This window comes from Tyto alba, unplaced genomic scaffold, assembly GCF_018691265.1.
Source record: "Tyto alba isolate M040663 unplaced genomic scaffold, T.alba_DEE_v4.0 Super-Scaffold_18, whole genome shotgun sequence".
Classification (NCBI taxonomy): Eukaryota; Metazoa; Chordata; class Aves; order Strigiformes; family Tytonidae; genus Tyto; species Tyto alba.
In genome coordinates, this window is record NW_024881280.1 from 20,964,326 (window position 1) to 20,982,087 (window position 17,762).

General features: G+C 42.0%; 1 protein-coding gene across 1 annotated transcript in view; it reads right to left on the minus strand.

Moving 5' to 3' along the window:
* Positions 1-12,508, minus strand: part of BAZ1A (bromodomain adjacent to zinc finger domain 1A) — a 65,518-nt gene extending 53,010 nt beyond the window's left edge. The window contains exons 1-3 of the mRNA XM_042790809.1: positions 12,293-12,508; positions 11,376-11,525; positions 3,815-4,093 (exon numbers count right to left, since the gene is read on the minus strand). Coding sequence (XP_042646743.1) covers positions 3,815-4,093; positions 11,376-11,488 — 392 coding nt within the window. The 5' untranslated portion in view covers positions 11,489-11,525; positions 12,293-12,508. The remainder of the gene's footprint in view (positions 1-3,814; positions 4,094-11,375; positions 11,526-12,292) is intronic.
* Between the last annotated feature and the right edge of the window lie 5,254 nt (positions 12,509-17,762).

A 17,762-nucleotide genomic window follows, 5' to 3' on the forward strand; every position in this document is an offset into this window, starting at 1 on the left:
CCTTTTTCAATAAATTACTTTTCATATACAGCAATTTGACATTCTAAATAACAGTTCTTATAGTGTCAGCTGTTTTCAATTCCTTGACAACTCAGACAGACTTAAACTTAATTGGAGATTAAGTTTTCTGTCTATATTATATGATATTTCTGACTGATGTTTCAAATAATAATTGCGTCTTTTATGAAGGCAGTACAAGGAAAACGTTGTTACACAACTGCAGTTCTTTAACTGGGAATCCAAGCATCTCCTGTTTTAAAGTACAGCACAGCTGCCACTTTGGAGAAAAGTCAGCCCCAGTTTGGCTAGAAAAGGTGGATACATACAAACCAAAAAAGCTGGCCATTTTTAATCAATACATCAACTGAAATAGTTAAAGAGCAAGCATAATTATCTCCTTGTCGCTTCTACTAGATTAGCAAATTGCACGCATCATTTTCAGAGACTACCTGAACAAGCCACATCATAGGACTGGGACACTTTCACTACAATTTCTTTCTGGTTGATAAGAGCTGTCTAGACACCAGACAACCAAACAACAGGAAAACAGAGTATCTCCCAAACTCTGAGTTCCTCCTATCAGACCTCAGCAACAAGGTGGAAACAGCCAAATTCAAAACTGAGCAGCAGAACAAAAGGCTAGAGACCAGAAGAGCCTGATAGGGACATAAGATCATAAAAAGCAATGGGGCATCAGATTCTGCAACCACCAGAACACACTGGTGGGATAAAAGAGCTACTAGATTCAAAAAAAAAAAAAATCACCTTCTGCCCAGCCTCTCTGCACAAAGCACTAGTCCTCTTTCTCTTTCTAGATCACCTGTTCACTGCTTACAATACTATAGACTTCATATGCTCAAGATAAAAACATTCAGATTAAGCCAAAATGCTAACCCTTCTAGTGTTTGGGTTTCCTCCACTTTGCTGAAAATCTAGAAAGCTGCATCAAAGCAATCTATCCTACAAAAATATTATATGTGCAAAGTTAAGTATTGATATTTTATAGCTCCTAAATTGCTTGAGCAACTCCTGGTTACACATGCATTATGTTGTAGGCTTTGCATTAAATGATGCATGGAGCTCAGATAACAAACTGCTGCTGACATTACATGTGCAAAAAACTTCATACATAAATGCAGTGAAAGAGTTTACAACACCACAACACAACTGGTTTTCCACGATCTGCCAAATTCTGTTGGTCTCATAGGATACTATTACACTACAGATGGAATGTGACCATTTCTGCTAGAAAACGTAGCTGCACAGGACGAACACGCACAAATCCTGGTTGAACAGCTGTGTTATTTACAAATAACATGAGCCAGTAGACTTCATATCCAATGTAGTACTTCAAAATATAGGTCAAAGTCAACTGTTAATTGGGCAGAATAACTATGCCTCACCTCCTCCCACTTTGTGTTCTTTAATGATGTATCTCTAAGTTCAAAAATCCCTCTGCGTTACCATGTTATTTGCACTGTTTCCTGGTTTTAATATTAAAGGTCTGAATCAGGTCTCTGCTATACATTTGTTTAGAACATCAGTAGCATACAATCAGCTAAGGTAAATTTTTCATGCTTCCTTTACCAGACACAAATTTACACTTACGTAGTTTTAAAACAACATACAATCTCTAGCAGATTAATTTTTGATTAAAATAGATTTTATCTGAATCTTCAGTATTTTGAATGATATCTAGCCTACCCCAAAGGATTAAGAAATTTAGCTTATATCCTATTAATATATTGATCTGTGAAACTGAAACAAACACAAAATTGTTAGATATGTATTCTCAACACAATTTTGAGTAAGACTGAATTAAAGGCTGGTAAAAACATGATAGTGTGAAATTAAGGAGCATCATATCACAACTTCATCTGAACAGAATTTAGCTTACATGTTAAGTACAAACCATTTTGTTAGGGAAAACAAAAAAGTGAAAAGGAGTGTGAATTTCAAAAGACAAAGAAACAAGACAGACTTGTATTTATTGCATATAAGCCTACTTTGCACTTAAGATTTGAAAAGCTAAGATGCACACCCATACTTTAGTGAAGAGTTTAGAAAAGTAAGAGAAAGACAGGAGGGTTGTTCGTGGGAAAAAAAAAGTTTCTTCTACAGCATTCTTTCTGCTATTAGTTTGGAAACTGACACTATCTTCAAAGATTGAAAACAAAGATGTTTCATTGAGCAAATGAAAACCAACAGCTGAACCACACTGACAGTTCATAATATTCAAGTTTCTAGTTAAAAAAAAAAAAAAAAAGAAAAAAATAATAAAAAAACCTTATTCTCTAAGCAAAATGACTGTAATACTAGTGGTAACCTGGGTCTAGTCATTAGATAAGTATAAAGATGAGAAAAATAAAAACAAACTTTGGACATAGGTTTTCTGTACAGAAAGCAGCAACTCTACTGAAGCTGCTCTCGTCCTGGCTTTGGGGACTGGGACTTCACTGGTTGAAAGGAAGGGAACAGGGAAGAGATGGAAAGCTTTTCTATTCTGCGCTGACCTTAGGTACACACCCATACAAATTTCATACAACTTAACTCCTGCAGCACATCAAAAGATTTTTCTTCCTGGTATAGTACAAAATTTGCCATAAATAAGATCTGGATCAGTCACTAAAAAAAACTCATACAGAATAACTATGTTCTCTAATGACCATTTTGAACCTGCCCACTGCTATCACCCAATATACACCAGATTATATGTTGAGACCTCAGGCTACCCACAGAAGCCAATAGGTCATGCCCCATCTACTCTTCAGTGTAAGCTGGCACCTTCCTCCTGAAAAAAGCAAAACAAAACAACCCCACAAACAAACAACAAAAAAACCTCAGCAACAGCTGAACCCACAAACCCTTTAGCAGACATTCTGCAGGTACTTCCAAGTTGAGCATGTTTAAGTCTTTCCCATTTTAAATCTCAGTTAGATGAAACTGCAAACTCATTTAGGCAAAACATGGAACTTTTCTAGACTTCTCCTAGAAGCGACATGAAAGACAGACTCAAGCTAGCTACGTGTTGTAAAACAACTTATACTACAGAGCATATGTACCAATGATATGAGAAAGAAAGCATCTGAAGCTCAAAATTCTTCCAAGTTTTTAATCAGTCGAAGATAACAAGAAAAACACTTGCAGTATATACATCAGTATAAGACTAAACATAGCACTAACTCTGAGTGGGGAAAAAAACCCCATCACACAAAATCCCAGATAATCACCTATTACAAACATTTTATGATTAATTCCCAAATTCTCAGAGAAGGCAGTCACAATTTTCGCCACTATCTTAAAAGCAAAAATACAACTTTCATCGATTCTTTAAGCTTCCAATAGTTCCACTATTCAGAATACACAAAACACCATGTGATAAATGTGATGAATTACATTCTGGATGATTTAACCAAAACTTCCATACAATTTTTAATGTATAGCTTCCCCTAGTTTCACAATAAATCTCACTACAAACAACCCACCTTTCTCACACCAAGGGACTGACATTCATTTGCAAACCCACCACACAGACCAAAAAACTGCAGTGCCAAGGCCTGAGAGAGCTGTCCTGCCTCCACAGCTGCCTCTAAACTAAGGGAAGAGATACCAAGCCCAGCAATACAATCCTACTCTTAATTAAAATAGGGAAGAGCAGTAACAGTATCCAGTATCTCTAGCTTAAGCATCACACCTCACACTTCAGGTGCTTTTGATGGAGTTTATTATCCCAATTTTTGGTTTTAAAAAGCACACACAAAGCCACCCACACCAAACAAAATTAAATACATATTTATTTTTAAAATATACTTACCTTGCACCATTATTCCTAACTACTTCCACTGTTTCACCAACAAAATACCGATCCTTGACATAAGCAAAGATTTCATCACAGATCTCATGAAGTCGGGAGCGATGGGTAAGGGTGGCCAAGTAGAGAACTGGAATGATGAGTGCCTCTGGAAAACTTTGAAGATTATGTCTGGCTTTCTTCTCCGACTCCAGTGCTTCCTGATATGTGAGTCCTGGTTTACCTGTGACAGCACAGCTCCACACCAGGCTGTTGCACAGAATGGTGCGTTCAAAAAAATCACTGAAAAGAAAGGGGGCAGGGGGAGAGAGAAAGAGAACGGTTGAGTTTTGACTCACGTTTTCTATTTGCTCACAATTAATACAGCAGCAAATTTCCTTTACAAGCCTGAAATGCAAAGGCAGCTCTACTCCTGTACAGGCTGTAGATAATCAAAGGTCATTTACCACTTTTTAGGCATGGCATGGTAAACTACTATTGTAAAAAGAAAGTCTCCTCTCACTGAGGACTACAGTAACAGCATCAAGCCCTACAAGTGCTGCAAACAAATATTAACGTATAAGAGGCCTTATGTACAAGAACAACCACACTAAGTTTAATAGGTGTCATATCTTCCTCATATCCCCCACATTCCCAAATATTTGCAAGAGGAGGGTCTAAAACTCTACAAACATAAAATAACCTTAAGATCACACAAACATGTTGAAACTTGAGTAAGTTTCAGATTTTGAGTGCCACAGCTCAGAAATTAAAAGATGGAAGAGGTAAAAAATTAATGTCAAGTAGTTCTCTAAACAGCTTTTACTCCTTCACTGTTTGCACTGCTCTTAGAAAAAGCATTAAACTATTTTTTCCTACAGATTCTTCTCCTCCCTTGTTCCGTTAGCAAATATTGATTCTCCTCCTTCCCTGGATTTCCAATTAATGCTAAAATTACACTGTTATTATTGCTTGCTTACTAGTTATTATATTGGAATCAAGAATAGTCAATATCTGTCAATTTTTGACAGGTATCAGAAAAACAGTGGTTTGTAGATGATGTACACTTTCTAGATGAAGTAGATGTATTCACAAAACCATGTTGAAACACATTATATACTATGGCTCAGCACCCACACAGCAGAGCAGTCTTTCAATATGCCCCAGTTCAGACAATGATTTTTATATGCCTTCCTTTAAAAATCTTAATGGAGTAGTATTGATGAGTATGCAACACAAAACATGACAAATTGAGTTTTGTTTTGCCTTGTATCAGTTTAACATAGCTATTTCAAGGCAGAGACACAGTACTTTCAGAACACTACAGGCTACACAAGATACTTATACTGAAGTTTCATTCTTATTAAAAAAAAAAAAATTACACTGTGCAGTGTTCCCATTTTTAAAAGGACAGAACTGTTCAAGTAATTTCTAGTAACAGGGTTAGAGCACTGGACAGTTCGCACCGAGTTTTTTCTTGTAGGCTCCCTGCAAACTCAAGATGGCAAATGTGCGGCAGTTAGACTGATGTAGACAACAATGTTCACTGCAGATGGACAGATGAACCATAACATTTTGTAAATGAAAATGGAAATTCCAGATTGAGGACAATGGAGGGTCCTGGCTCAGATAATCCTTTCTGTATGAGCACAGTATTGCACTGAGTGAGAAAAAGATGCTTTAGGAAGAACATCAGCTGCAAGAAGGGGAAAAGGACAGAAGAGGAAGAGATATATTATCTGAATAATATTTAATAGCTACAAATCTTCAGATTTTTATATCACCTGCATCTACTTAATATATTTGACAGTACATGGGTCTAACACTCATAAGTAATAAGAAATAACTTGGGTTTGCTTACTCTAAACAAGAAAAGGAGAACAAAGGAGAGAGAATAAGATAAATTATTCCTCAAAATATGAAGAATGGATGGCTTTCTGTCATTCTTTCTGTACAGGACAGAAGATTCCTTTTTTTTTTTTTTTGCTGTCAACCATAGTCTATCAGTATCTTTAAGGTATAGAATAGTTACTTAAACATTTTAAAGAACATATTTGATAAAAATATGGGGTTTTTTGTTTGTTTCTTTTGGTTTTGGGTTTGTTTGGGTTTTTTTTTAAGGTGATAGAATACATAAAACATGATCTCTTCAGGTCTCTTCCTGCCCTACATTTCAGTACCTCTGTATTATATTCACAATAATTTTTAGTAGTCTTACGGACCACAATGGATAAAGAAACATGTACTCAAATCTTCATGAAGCTATGTGTCTCTACATACATTTTTATGTCTCACTTACCAAAGAGGTTCTTGATAATTTTTATTAGACAAGAAAGAGAAAACTACCTTAAGTGTTATTTTAAAATGTACCAGAACTTCATTTTCAGAAATTATGAAGAGGAAAATAAAAGGGAGAGAGAGCAGAGAGTGAGGGAGAGACTGAGGTTGACGCTGACAGTGTCCCTTTAAGAGCGGCTGTTATTCTTTGTGAGGGGACACCGGGCAGTCCTGCTATTTAAAGCAACAGCATTGAACTTACAGGGAAAAAACAACTAAAAAAAAATAAAAAAATAAAAAGGGAAAAAAACCCAAACAAACAAAAAAACCCAACAAACTCTTCTCTAAAAATTTTAAAATTTTTTATCCATGATTCTTATAAGTGTAAAATTCTAAGATTACTCTAACTGAAACATTCTTCCATTTGCATACAAGAGTAGTTTGTGTATCTAGTTTCATTCTCCCTCATTTCCTCTTTTCTTTTGTGTGGATTTTCCCCCCCCCATGAATTTACAGAAAAGAAAAAAAAAATGTGTGAAAAAAAAATACATTTGATTTTGAAAGCATTATTTGTCTTTAGCTAGTCATTACCTATAGCACATCAAAACCATCTGTGGCTTAGTCTGTTAACACAGTTTTATTGCAATGTTTTAACGATCTCACTTTAACTTGGTTTGAGAGAGTGGAGAAAACAAAATCCCAACAGTGTAACAAGAGATGTTTTTTGTAGTACTCTTTCTGTCCCTGTCTCTCTCTAGTGCAAGTCAGTTATCACCAAAAGATTTACAAAGAGCAGGCACAACAGCTACCCACCCCCCCAAGAGAAGGGCAGCAACAGCAGTGATACCCTTTCTCTTTACTTAAAGAGTAATAATGCACTTTGTCATAGTCTACATTCAACTTAAATTCACAGCAGCAAGTGCATCTGCTGCTACATCACATCTGAAGCCTCATCTACATCTTTATCTAGGGTATTATGGTCTTTGGGGCTTCCTCACTGGTTCAAGATCTCTGTAACTCTTGACAACATGGAGAGGGAAGTTCATACAAAACGCCTCCACAAAGCTCACTTGCACGGTCCCATCTGCCTGCGCGAAGTCAGACGGGACTGCAGCACCCTGGCAAAGACGCCCACATCAGCTCAACTACTTGAGCAGCAGGGACTAAAAACTGAATTTTCTTTCTTTGTAGTAATAATTAATGCTGACTTCTCAGGTGGATGTCTTTTTTCATTTACATTATATAGTTAGTTTTCTACGCAAGGTAAGGAAAAGAGCAAAATTACCCGCAAATCACTGAGAAGTAGTTTAATACTGCTACTTGGTAGGTATCTGACAGGAGTTATTTCTTAGCTTCTGTTAATGAATTCAATGACTTGCAATAAATATAAGAATCCAGCCTAGAAAAGACAGATGCCTGTTGCTTGAACTAACCAAGTATTCCCATTGAGTCCAAGATCTACTGTATTTTTTGTGTGTTTCAAGAATATGTTTGTTTCAAATCATTTACTTTCATTCACTTTCTTAGCATATATTAAAAACAAATTGGGTGGGTGTTCCTGTTTTAAACAGATTAATTATATATTGGAGAAGGTAAAATATAAGAAAGTCATGTTAAATAAGTGAAATTTGAGAGAGGAAAAAGCAGAAAAAAAAATAAATCTGTGGAATGGCTAATTTGTAATAATTGTTACTTTTAATCCTGTAGCCTCTATGAGCCTCTAATATATAATCTGTTTAGTCTATGATAGGAGGGTAATCACAGAAGACGAACTCTGCTATCCTGGATCGCAAAAATGTTCTTGTACTCTGCCTTGCCTCCAGAAGTGGTCAATAATACGTATTACAAAATAATGCACAAAGGAAACAAACAAACAAGAAAAACTGAGAAGGACATTTATTCCTTAATATTTACAGGTTAACTATGCATTCAGGAATATATTTCAAGTTCTGAGTTTCTTTCCAACAAAACAGATAAATCCACCCAATTTAACTAAGGACACTACTTAAACAGATCTCTTTTTGACTGTAACCAAGAATTCCACAGGCCAATCTATAAAGACGTTTCAGTAAGTTTTGAAGATGCAAAACTGCTTAAACTACTCCCTCTCCCCCCACCATGAGTAAAACGAGGAACATTCCTACCACTGTATCTATACGACTCATAAATTTCTTTTTCAGGCTGTCTTCACAAGCAAGGCTTCCCATACTTTAATAGTAGCTTTCACCGCACATCTAGATCAGCTATTAACTTTCACAGACAAGGTGTCAAGGACTGGTGGTAACATCCCACTGGTTTAATGCGTTTCTCATGCATCTTGTGCACCCCCGTACTCGCTTCTCCAGCTTCTACTATGGCTCCAGAGCCTTTTTTGTTGGTCTGTCTCCAGGTCTGTTCCTCTAATCGGGAGAGCAACCAAGTACAAAGAACATCAGTTCCCCCAGTTCCTGTTACTCCTGATAAATACAATCGAACACTGACACCCCACTGCATCCCCTTTCAAAGGGTTACAAAATTACATGATGGTATTTCAGATTAAAAAGGAAATTGGTTCTTAACGGGAAAGACACTTTACAAAATACAAGTCTTGCCAAATTCTCCTCACATTATCATAATGATTTCTTATAAAGAAAAGAGCAATACTAATGTATGATCTCTACTAAAGCTGCCATGGACATGAAAGCAGCTTTTCAACACTAAGTTTGTCCTCTGTAAAAAACAAACAAAAAAACAACCAACCAAACAAAAAACCACCGACAACAAAAAAACAAGAAAACAACTTAAGTCTTAACCATTTGTAGTAATTAAAAGCGTTCATATAGCTGAGGAAGGCGACAAATTCAGGTTACCATATGTATCTGTACAGCCCACTTGAACTAGTCAGACTCTATAATTTTTAAACTTTCCCCTCAAAAATTTCAAGTAGCTATTGCAAAAGTTGATTCAGAGAAGCCTGATTTATACAATGGTTTCCTTTCATGAAACAGCTAATACAATTTTTAAAAAGTGGGCCCTCCCTATCCCTATTAATCTAATTGCCCTTGCTTAGGCAAAGAAATGGGAAACTTTGTTTTCAGAAGACATTAGTTATTTGGAGCATTGCTTTGCAACCAGCAGAGACAAGGATCAGCATCTTTAAAACTTGCTTAAAGATCACCCTATGTTCTCCAGGAGATTAAGCCACAAACATCTAACAATCTAAACTTACTCATCTGTGCCAGGACACCTTGCTAAATAAAAAGAAAAATACTAAGCTTTTCAAGCCAAAGCACCAATTTTACCCACCTATCAAAAAAGCCAGAAGATAATAAAAAAAAAAAAGGGGGGGGGGGGGGGAAGTGAGTAGGGGAAAACCCCACCAAAACAGAAAAACCCACCCCACATACACAAAAAACAAGCATAGCAGAGTTTTATGCAGTGTTTTTCCAAATACCATATTCTAAGCTCTGACCTCTAAGCTAACTACCCACTGACATTTCTAAGGATCGCCTTTGTGAGCACAAGTCTAAATTTATCCCTTAATTCATGAACTTTGGTTAAATACGGAATTTGGTCTTTCATACTTTTTCTGACAACATCTTTGCAGTGTAAATATGCCTGTCAGAGTACTTAAAATATTCACCAAATCCTCTGAAAGCAAAAAGATGTTTTAAAGAAGATACTGAAATTTTAGCAAAATTACATGTACCTGAAGAGTATTTCAGTGCAGTGTCAACAAATATGTGAGAGTCATCTAATTATGTGATAATACTAATTGTAACCAGAAAAGCAGCTTTCAAAATATTGGAAGCTGGGGGAGGGGGACTTAATTCCTACAGAAACAGGAGGCTGTCAGCTCCTGCTTGTTAGGTACTTACACACCCTACAATGAAAACACTCCTTAGAAAACTTCCATCAAAATATTCAACACCCCCCTGTCCTCCCCAGAGTATATCATCCAGGAAACAGTAAGACATAACCCTCCGAAGTTACCTAATCCAACTTAACATTTTATTAGGTGAAGTGTATTTGAGTAAGAAAAACAAGTCTAAACATGAAAAAGATTAAGGTGTGCTCTAATTTCGTATGCTGCAAATGAAAAGTATTTCAGATTTAATCTCATTAGTCTGCATGTCTTTAAAAAAAAAAAAAAGAGAGTTTAGATGTGGGGGCCTTTTTGTAGGTGGGGATGGTGCTGGATCAGATTGGGGGTGAAGACACAAATATTTGTCAGCTTTTTAAAAACGTCTAGCTAAATAGTTTGTCCATTGTTCTTACAGGCAAGCAAGTAAGCGGCAGCAAGTTCGGGACTATCCGTGCAATACGTCTTCAACGGTTAAGAACAATTTCACAATTACCATTGGTCTCTTTACACACGGAGAAGGAAGGAAGGGAAAAAAAAAAAAAAAAAAAAAAAAAAAAGGAGGGAGGCAGGGAAAGAGGGCGGAAAAAGACTGAGGAGGAGAGGTCCTAAGGGGACAGGTGTGCCCGCCGGGCTCGGGGCCGGTGGGAGCGGCAGGGCCGCGGCCCCGCGCCCCCCGGGCAGGTGCGGTGACCCCCGGGCCGGGCCGGGCCCGCCAGCCATTTCCAACCGGGTCAGGCGGCGGCTCCCCGCGGGGGCGGGGCGAGCGCGGCCCCGGGCGGCCCCCGGCACCGGGGGGTTCACCGCGGCGGCAGCCGGCCGGGGAGCCGAGCCCGGGCCCGGCTCCGCGGGCGGCGGCGCCCCCCGCCCGGCCGCCACCGCAACAATAGGGCGGGCGGCACATGCCGGGCGGCCCCGCTGAACCCGGGCCCGGCGCGGCCCCTTCCGCGGGGCGGCCTAGCGCCGTCCGCCGCCGACACGCGGCTGCCGCCGGGGCGGGGGGAACGGGGGGGGAAGCGCCCGGGCTCCGCGTTACCGCCTGCCGCCTCCCACACACGCAACTTTCACTTCCCCGGCGGGGGCAGGGGGACGGGGCGACGCGGCGCAGGCAGCGCGGCGGGGGGAAGGAGCCGGCCCACCTCCTCTCCTTCCCCGACGGGGGAGGGGGCCGCGGGATACCCCGGCCGAGGAGGGGCAGGGATTCCCCCTGCCCGGGCGAGAGATCCGCCCTCTCCCCCCACGCCCCTCGGGAGGGCATGGGCTCGGCGCCAGCCGTCCCCCCCCAGCCCGGCAGGGCTCCCCGCGGCGCTGCCGGGGAATCCCCTCCCCTCCCCGCCCGCCCAGGTGTCAGTCGTTCGGGGGTTAAACCGCTCCCCGCCCGCCGCCGCCGGGGGGGGAGGGCAGGACAGGACAGGACAGGACAGGACGGACACACGGACGGACACAGACGCCGGGCTTGTCTCTTACTCGTAGTCCCTGAAGATCTCGTTAGTGACCCTGCAGTAGAATACGCGCTCGTCCGGCCGAAGGTCGGCGGGGGGCTTCTCCCTCACGAAGGGCTTTCGGTGCAGCAGCGGCATCGCCCCGTTCCGCGCTCTCTTCCTGCCCCGGGACCCGCTTCGAGGGGGAGAGGGGGAAAAAAAAAAATAAAACAAACAAACAAACAAAAAAAAAAGGCAAAAAAACAAAAAACAAAACACAAGAACAAGGAGGGGGGCAGCGGCGCCCCCCGGCCCGGGGAGGAGGGAGCGGGCCCGGCGTGTCCCTCCCCCCGGGGGAGCCGGAGAAGGAGCGGGAGAAAGCGCCGGCGGCGGCGGCGGCGCGGCGGCCTTTTGTGTGGCTGACACGCCGCTGCCTGCCTGGGACTGCGCGCGGAGCGAGCGGCGGATCCTTCCTCCCGCCTCCGCCTCCCTCTGCCTCACAATGGGGCCATGACGCCGAGCGGCGGGCGGAGGCGGCGCCCCCCGCCCCGGCCGCGCAACGTGCTCGGCTCGGGGATACCCCCGACCGCCGCCGCCGCCGCGCTTTGTCTCCTCCGGCTCCCCTGCCCCCGGGGTCACCCCCTTCCCCCCCCGCCTCTGACCCACACACGCCGGGCCGGACACCAACTTCCACTCCCCCGCCGCCTCCGCCTCCTCCCCGCAAAGCAAACACCCAGGAGGAGGGAGGGAGGGGGGGGGGGGGGGCAGCGCCGACCACTTCTCTCCCACCCTGCCGGGACGCTGCCTAACGGGGGTCCCCGGCCTCCGGCTCCGCCGCTGCGGGACAGCGCGGCCGCGGCGCGGGGGGCTGCCTGCCCGCCCCCCCCCCCCCCCCCCCCCCCCCCCCGCCCTCCGGCCTGCCGCGGCGGGGGGCTCCGCGGGGCTCCCTCCCCTCCTGCCCACCTGGGCCGGCCGCAGGCTGCCCTTGCTGCTCGGCCGGTGCGAAGCGCGGTCCCCCTCGCCGCGTTTCTCCCTTTTCCTCTGCCCCCCCCGGCTCCTGGGAAGTTTTTGATCTACTTCTTCAAGCCCTCAATCAGGAAGAGCTGCGGGGAGGAGCCTTCCCCTGCTCTCCCCTACATCTTTATTGGCCGCTCGGTGCCTTCCAGCGTGTGTCACACAGGAAGACAGCGAGCTACATTATTAATTAATGGCTGAGAGGGCGCATCCTCCATTTTTGAATTATCAGCCGGAGATCTCCGGTGCGGGGCTGGGGGGGGGGGGGGGGGGGGGGGGGGGCAGGCCGGCTGACTGCGGGGGGGGGGAAGCGGCTCTTCCTGCGCTGCGCTGCCGGCCGGGCCGGGCTGCGGGGGGCACGGCACGGCACGGCACGGCACGGCCGAGCCTGCGGCGCTGCCCGCCCGCCGCCTCCTGCCACCGGCACTACCGGCGCTTCCGAAACCGGCGCCGAGGAGCCGCGGGGAGACCGCCAGCCCCGGGGAGACCGAGCGCCGGCCGCTCGGCCCCGCAGCGCCCCGCTGCCCTCCGTACCCGCCGGCCAGCGAGGGCAGGCGCGGCCCCGGCAGCGCTCCGTCCCGCGGGGTGACCCACCGCCGCTTCGGCGTTTGACAGTCCAGGGCCGGAGACGTCTCCCTCCGTGGCAGCCCGGGAGCCGAGCAGCGTAGAGCTGTCAGACCGTGCAGGGGCACACGGATATAGTTTCCTGAAAGTGAGAGGATATATAATTCAGATGAGCGTAAGAGTTGTTACGTGGGCCCCTCAACATCGCCTCTTTTTTTCCAGTTCACCGAAAACGTCACTACATGGTTTTATTAACGTATTAATTTTTCACCAGTTTGGGGTTTTGTTTGTTTGGGGGTGTTTGGGGTTTTTTTGTTTGGTTTGGTTTTTTAACACTAATGCATTTACAGTGCCATTGGTAATTAAAACCGGGGTGTTAATTTAATTGTGTTCATAGGAGTGCTAACCAGCTTGAAGACATAAAAACACAGAAAGTCCACACCTCGCAAGGTCCAGAGCTTACATTAAAAAATCTACGGAATAATTGTAGAAACTCAGTAGAACTATTGAGGTGAATAATTTCAGAAGGCTGATAACTAAATAGTGTAAGTTCACAACTTAAAATGCTGTTCTGCAAATAAAGGTTCCTGCACCTGTGCATAGGCTGGTTTCTTCTGCAAGTAGAGGCAAGGATCGGCACTGCTGTAGCCTGTCTGACTAAAACCTAGAAGAATGTTTACATCCAGTCCACCACTTACTTTGTTTAAAAGGTGATCAAGTTTTAATCAAAAGCACTGAGAAATGTTAATGCTGGCTTCTTCTAGTTAAGTTTACAAAATATGAAGCTTGAGCTACAAAACAGGTTAACTCCTGAGCCTGACCAGTGTATTTCCATTTGCCAGCTGGCTTCACTTTCAGTTTTTAATTACTTTATAGCAAAGAGCACAAATGCAACTTCAGTGAATGCACTTGTATCTAACATCTGGTAATTTTTAGTTCGTTTTGCATCAAAACTGTACAGTATGCCATGGTTATGACATTTAGTGTTGCCAGCTCTTCTGATTAGAGTGAGACTTTGCAACACTTACCTTTGTTTTAAGCTCTAGCTCTTCAGCAGATGCGATTAAATTGGAACCTCAGGTCTCCTTAAAAATAATTACATTTCTAAATCTCAAGCTTAAGAGAAAAGCTTGACTATACAAACCTGAAAGGCTTACAAATTAGAAGAGAAAGAAAAGCTTTGAGTTACAAATTTTTGTAAATCTCATTATCTTTAAGCCAGTATCATGATGTTCGGGAACTTGGCTGATTTTTTTTCATGCTCAGATTGTCAGCACAGCATTATTTTAGCACTAGTTGGTACCCATGAAAAATGCATGAGTTGATAGAACTGTGACATCAAAAGAAAATTCCCTTTTTGCTCTCTCTTGCCCTCTTTCTCTTTTCTTCTCACCTTTTCCTCCTCCTCTTGTTCTTCCCCCCTCATTATTCCCTTGGTGATTTACCAGTGAACAGATCCTCACTGAGTAATAGGGTTGCACTGTGTTTTCATGTTCTTAGGATAAAGAGGAGCAGTTAATTTAGTTTTCACCTCTGAATCCAGCTCCGTTCTTTAAAATCACGAATCCAGTCTCTCATTCTGCTCCCAGTAAGGTCAGCAGGAACTAGAACAATTTTTATGGCACCAGCTACTAACTGGGTGTTGATAATTCAATGTAAATGAATTCTGAGAAATCAGAAAAAGGTTTCTTTCCTTCCATGAGAATATTTATTGTATTTTCATACCGTGTTTAATTCTTGCAATCATCTGGGTTTTTTTAACACATCACTGAGAGTACAGTTTTGATTCAAGATACAAGAATGGGATTATTGATGACATTCAGTGGGGTTGTTGATGTGGATTTTGCCACAAAGCAGAAAAAAAAAGAAGCTACTGTCTTTTTAAAGGATGACTTGTACACTAACACCCATACTAAATAGAGTTCTCTAGCCAAGGAGGTTGCAGTTCTCATTCACAGAACTTTAAAAATTGTTGTATTGGGAACATACAATCTTATAAAATATTTGGTCTCTCTGCTTTACAAGGGTAGAACAATTTTCCTAGTGACAGTGTCAGCCCAGACTCAGGGCAGCCCCCCAGCTGCTACTTCAAAGCTCCCCCCAGTTTCCAAATTTTTAATTGCTCTTCACTTGCTCCCTGCTTTATCACAGATTTCTCTCCTTGTTCTATTCTATTTCTTCCTGTCTTTGAAGCACCAAGAACAGCTTTACACAAAGAAACTAATATATATATATGCATATATGAATATATATATACACACACATTCAGATATTCCAAGATATCTATTTAGCTATATCTATTACCAAATAATTCCACGTGTGACTATTGTGATTCTGGAACAAGTAGAGCACATGGAATTATTTTACTAGAGTGTTGCCACTTTAAATTCACACCTAACTGTGTACTGGAACAACTAATGTTTAGCCAAATCATATACATGGAACCATGCAAAAGCAAAAATTCTACTCAGCTTTACCTGTATTATCATGTAATCAGGAGAGTTTTTTTCTGTAGAATATGTTTAGCCACTTGCTTGCTTGCCTTTCTGTTCTCTTTATTTTTTCCCCAAAGTTGCCACTGTTCTCTCAGGGTTTGGCTGAAGTCAGAGAAAAAAATTCATTGGATTTCTTCATAAAGAACTTCCTTGGACTTTGAATGGCATGCTACGTTCTCAACTCTGATTTTTGTGAGAAACAGATGGTTGAAAAGATAAATGTGAAAAATGCACTTATTTGTGTAAATGATAAATTACTAGTGAGTTGTTCAGTCAAATAACATAATACCAATAATCTCTACCTTCTTCCCAGTTGACTGGAGCATGTAAAAAAAGGAGAAATATAACATGCATGTGAGCATTGACTCATTTTAATGCACTGAGTAGATTTTGGGGAGATAGTATCCCTTTGCTTTCCAAACGCTGTTTTGAAAATCCTTCATTTCTGTAATGCAAACAAACTGTAGGTCACTTTTTTAAAGCTTACAGCACCCAGCAAAAACACCTTATTTATCTGATTATGCATTCTATAACTTACTGATATAGCTTTTTTTCACCTTTTGCCCTTTCTCCGCCACCTTGCTGAGCCAATTTACTCTTTTGATCATGTATCTTTATTTAGACTTTAAACTATGTGAGCAAAGACAATGTGCTGGTTTTATCAATCCACTCCAGCTGTGGGTAACAGTAACATTTGATCTATTGTCTTTTACTGGCTGTAAAGCTCTGTGCTCAGTTTTTAATAACATACTCATTTATAAATAACATACTTCAGTAAAAAAAAGGAAGAGATACACAGATGATTTTTCACAACGCATTTCATTTTTCTTTCACTCTAGCTCAGTTGTATTTCAACATGTTTTTAAAGCAGTTCTGTAATCACAAGGGTAGGAGGTTCCTTATTCTGCAGTTGCTGGACGTGTTCAACACTTGTTGCTTTCACATGAGTCACAAATAAAGGTAAAGAATCAATCCCTGTGGTCAGTGAATTTTTGGTATGGTCACATTTTCTGGTAGTTTCCTAACAGTCTTAATCCAGGCATTCCACAGTTGCAAATGCAGGCACAATCTTTGGGTCTGCTGCTATCACAGAGGTCAGTAAGTCATGGCCGGAGTCTGCTTCACCCATTGCTAAGGTTAAACACCGCCCCACACAGCAAGGCTCATCCCTCAGCAAAGCCCCTGGGAAGCGCTGAGATGTTTCTTATATCATCAGAGTTACTCTACAGAAAGGCATTCTATCTTTTTCATTTTTTTTCACAGTCTAATAGGATTTAGGCATACACTTCTCACTGCTTTTAACAGGCATTGCATGTTTAATTTCCATGCAACCCCAGAAATGAAGAGATAAGTTCCTTTAAAGTTTACTTTAATTGTATCCTATTTTTCCCCCTCAGAAAAGACTCTTAGAGGTATTTAAGCTGATAACCTTACACTAGTGTGGAGGAACTCTGACCTCATCTACTTTGCAGCGATGACCATGTATGATTGGCCTCTAACCTGATTACAAAATGATAAAATGATGTTGTGAAACCACTATTCATTTCCTAATAGTGTCTGTGAAACCAGCTTAAATTCTGAGAGGATTGGTACTGCATTTTCCTTCTTACAGTTGTAGTGCACAGGATACAGAATATTGTCACTACTGTTATTTTCTGACACTAAAATATGCTGAATTTCTCACTGCTAACCAATATTTAGAATGAATGATGACTGATGAATGATCTGGAGTGAATGATGGGTGAATTTGCTATCTTTTGCTACATATGCATATTGTCACCACTGGTGACAATGGCATTTTACAATAGTTTTAAATATCCTGCATCAGCCGGCTTGAAACCTGAATCTGAATCAGCAAGATATTCTTTATGTAGTCCAATTTAAGACTGAGAACTCTCAAACTGCATAATACTAACCTTCAATTTAATAAGTTTGAATTCATCTTATTTTAATTACTTATATTGAACACCTCTGTCCAGTTGATGAGCAGAGCCAATGTTTTCAAGGCTGTTACTTTATGATTTTGTTATATGACTACCGAGTCCCAACTTTTTTTTTTTTTTTTCAGTAATACTGAGATTAGGCAAACCTGATTGCATATTGAAAGAGAACCCATGCAGTGCAGTTTCCATTGAGGAGTACATGAAGAGAAGTTGGTCGGTAGCTGATCTGGGTTATTTAGTCAGAGATTAGAGAGATAAGCCAATCTGAAATATATAATTCTGCTCAAATACAGACTGTGTTGGATTTTCATAGTCATTCATTCAACAAATGTGATGGCTTACAACTGTGACTAATATTCTGACTTATTTATCCATTTAATATGAGACTCCTTTGGCCCCCACCTTATTTTCTTCTGT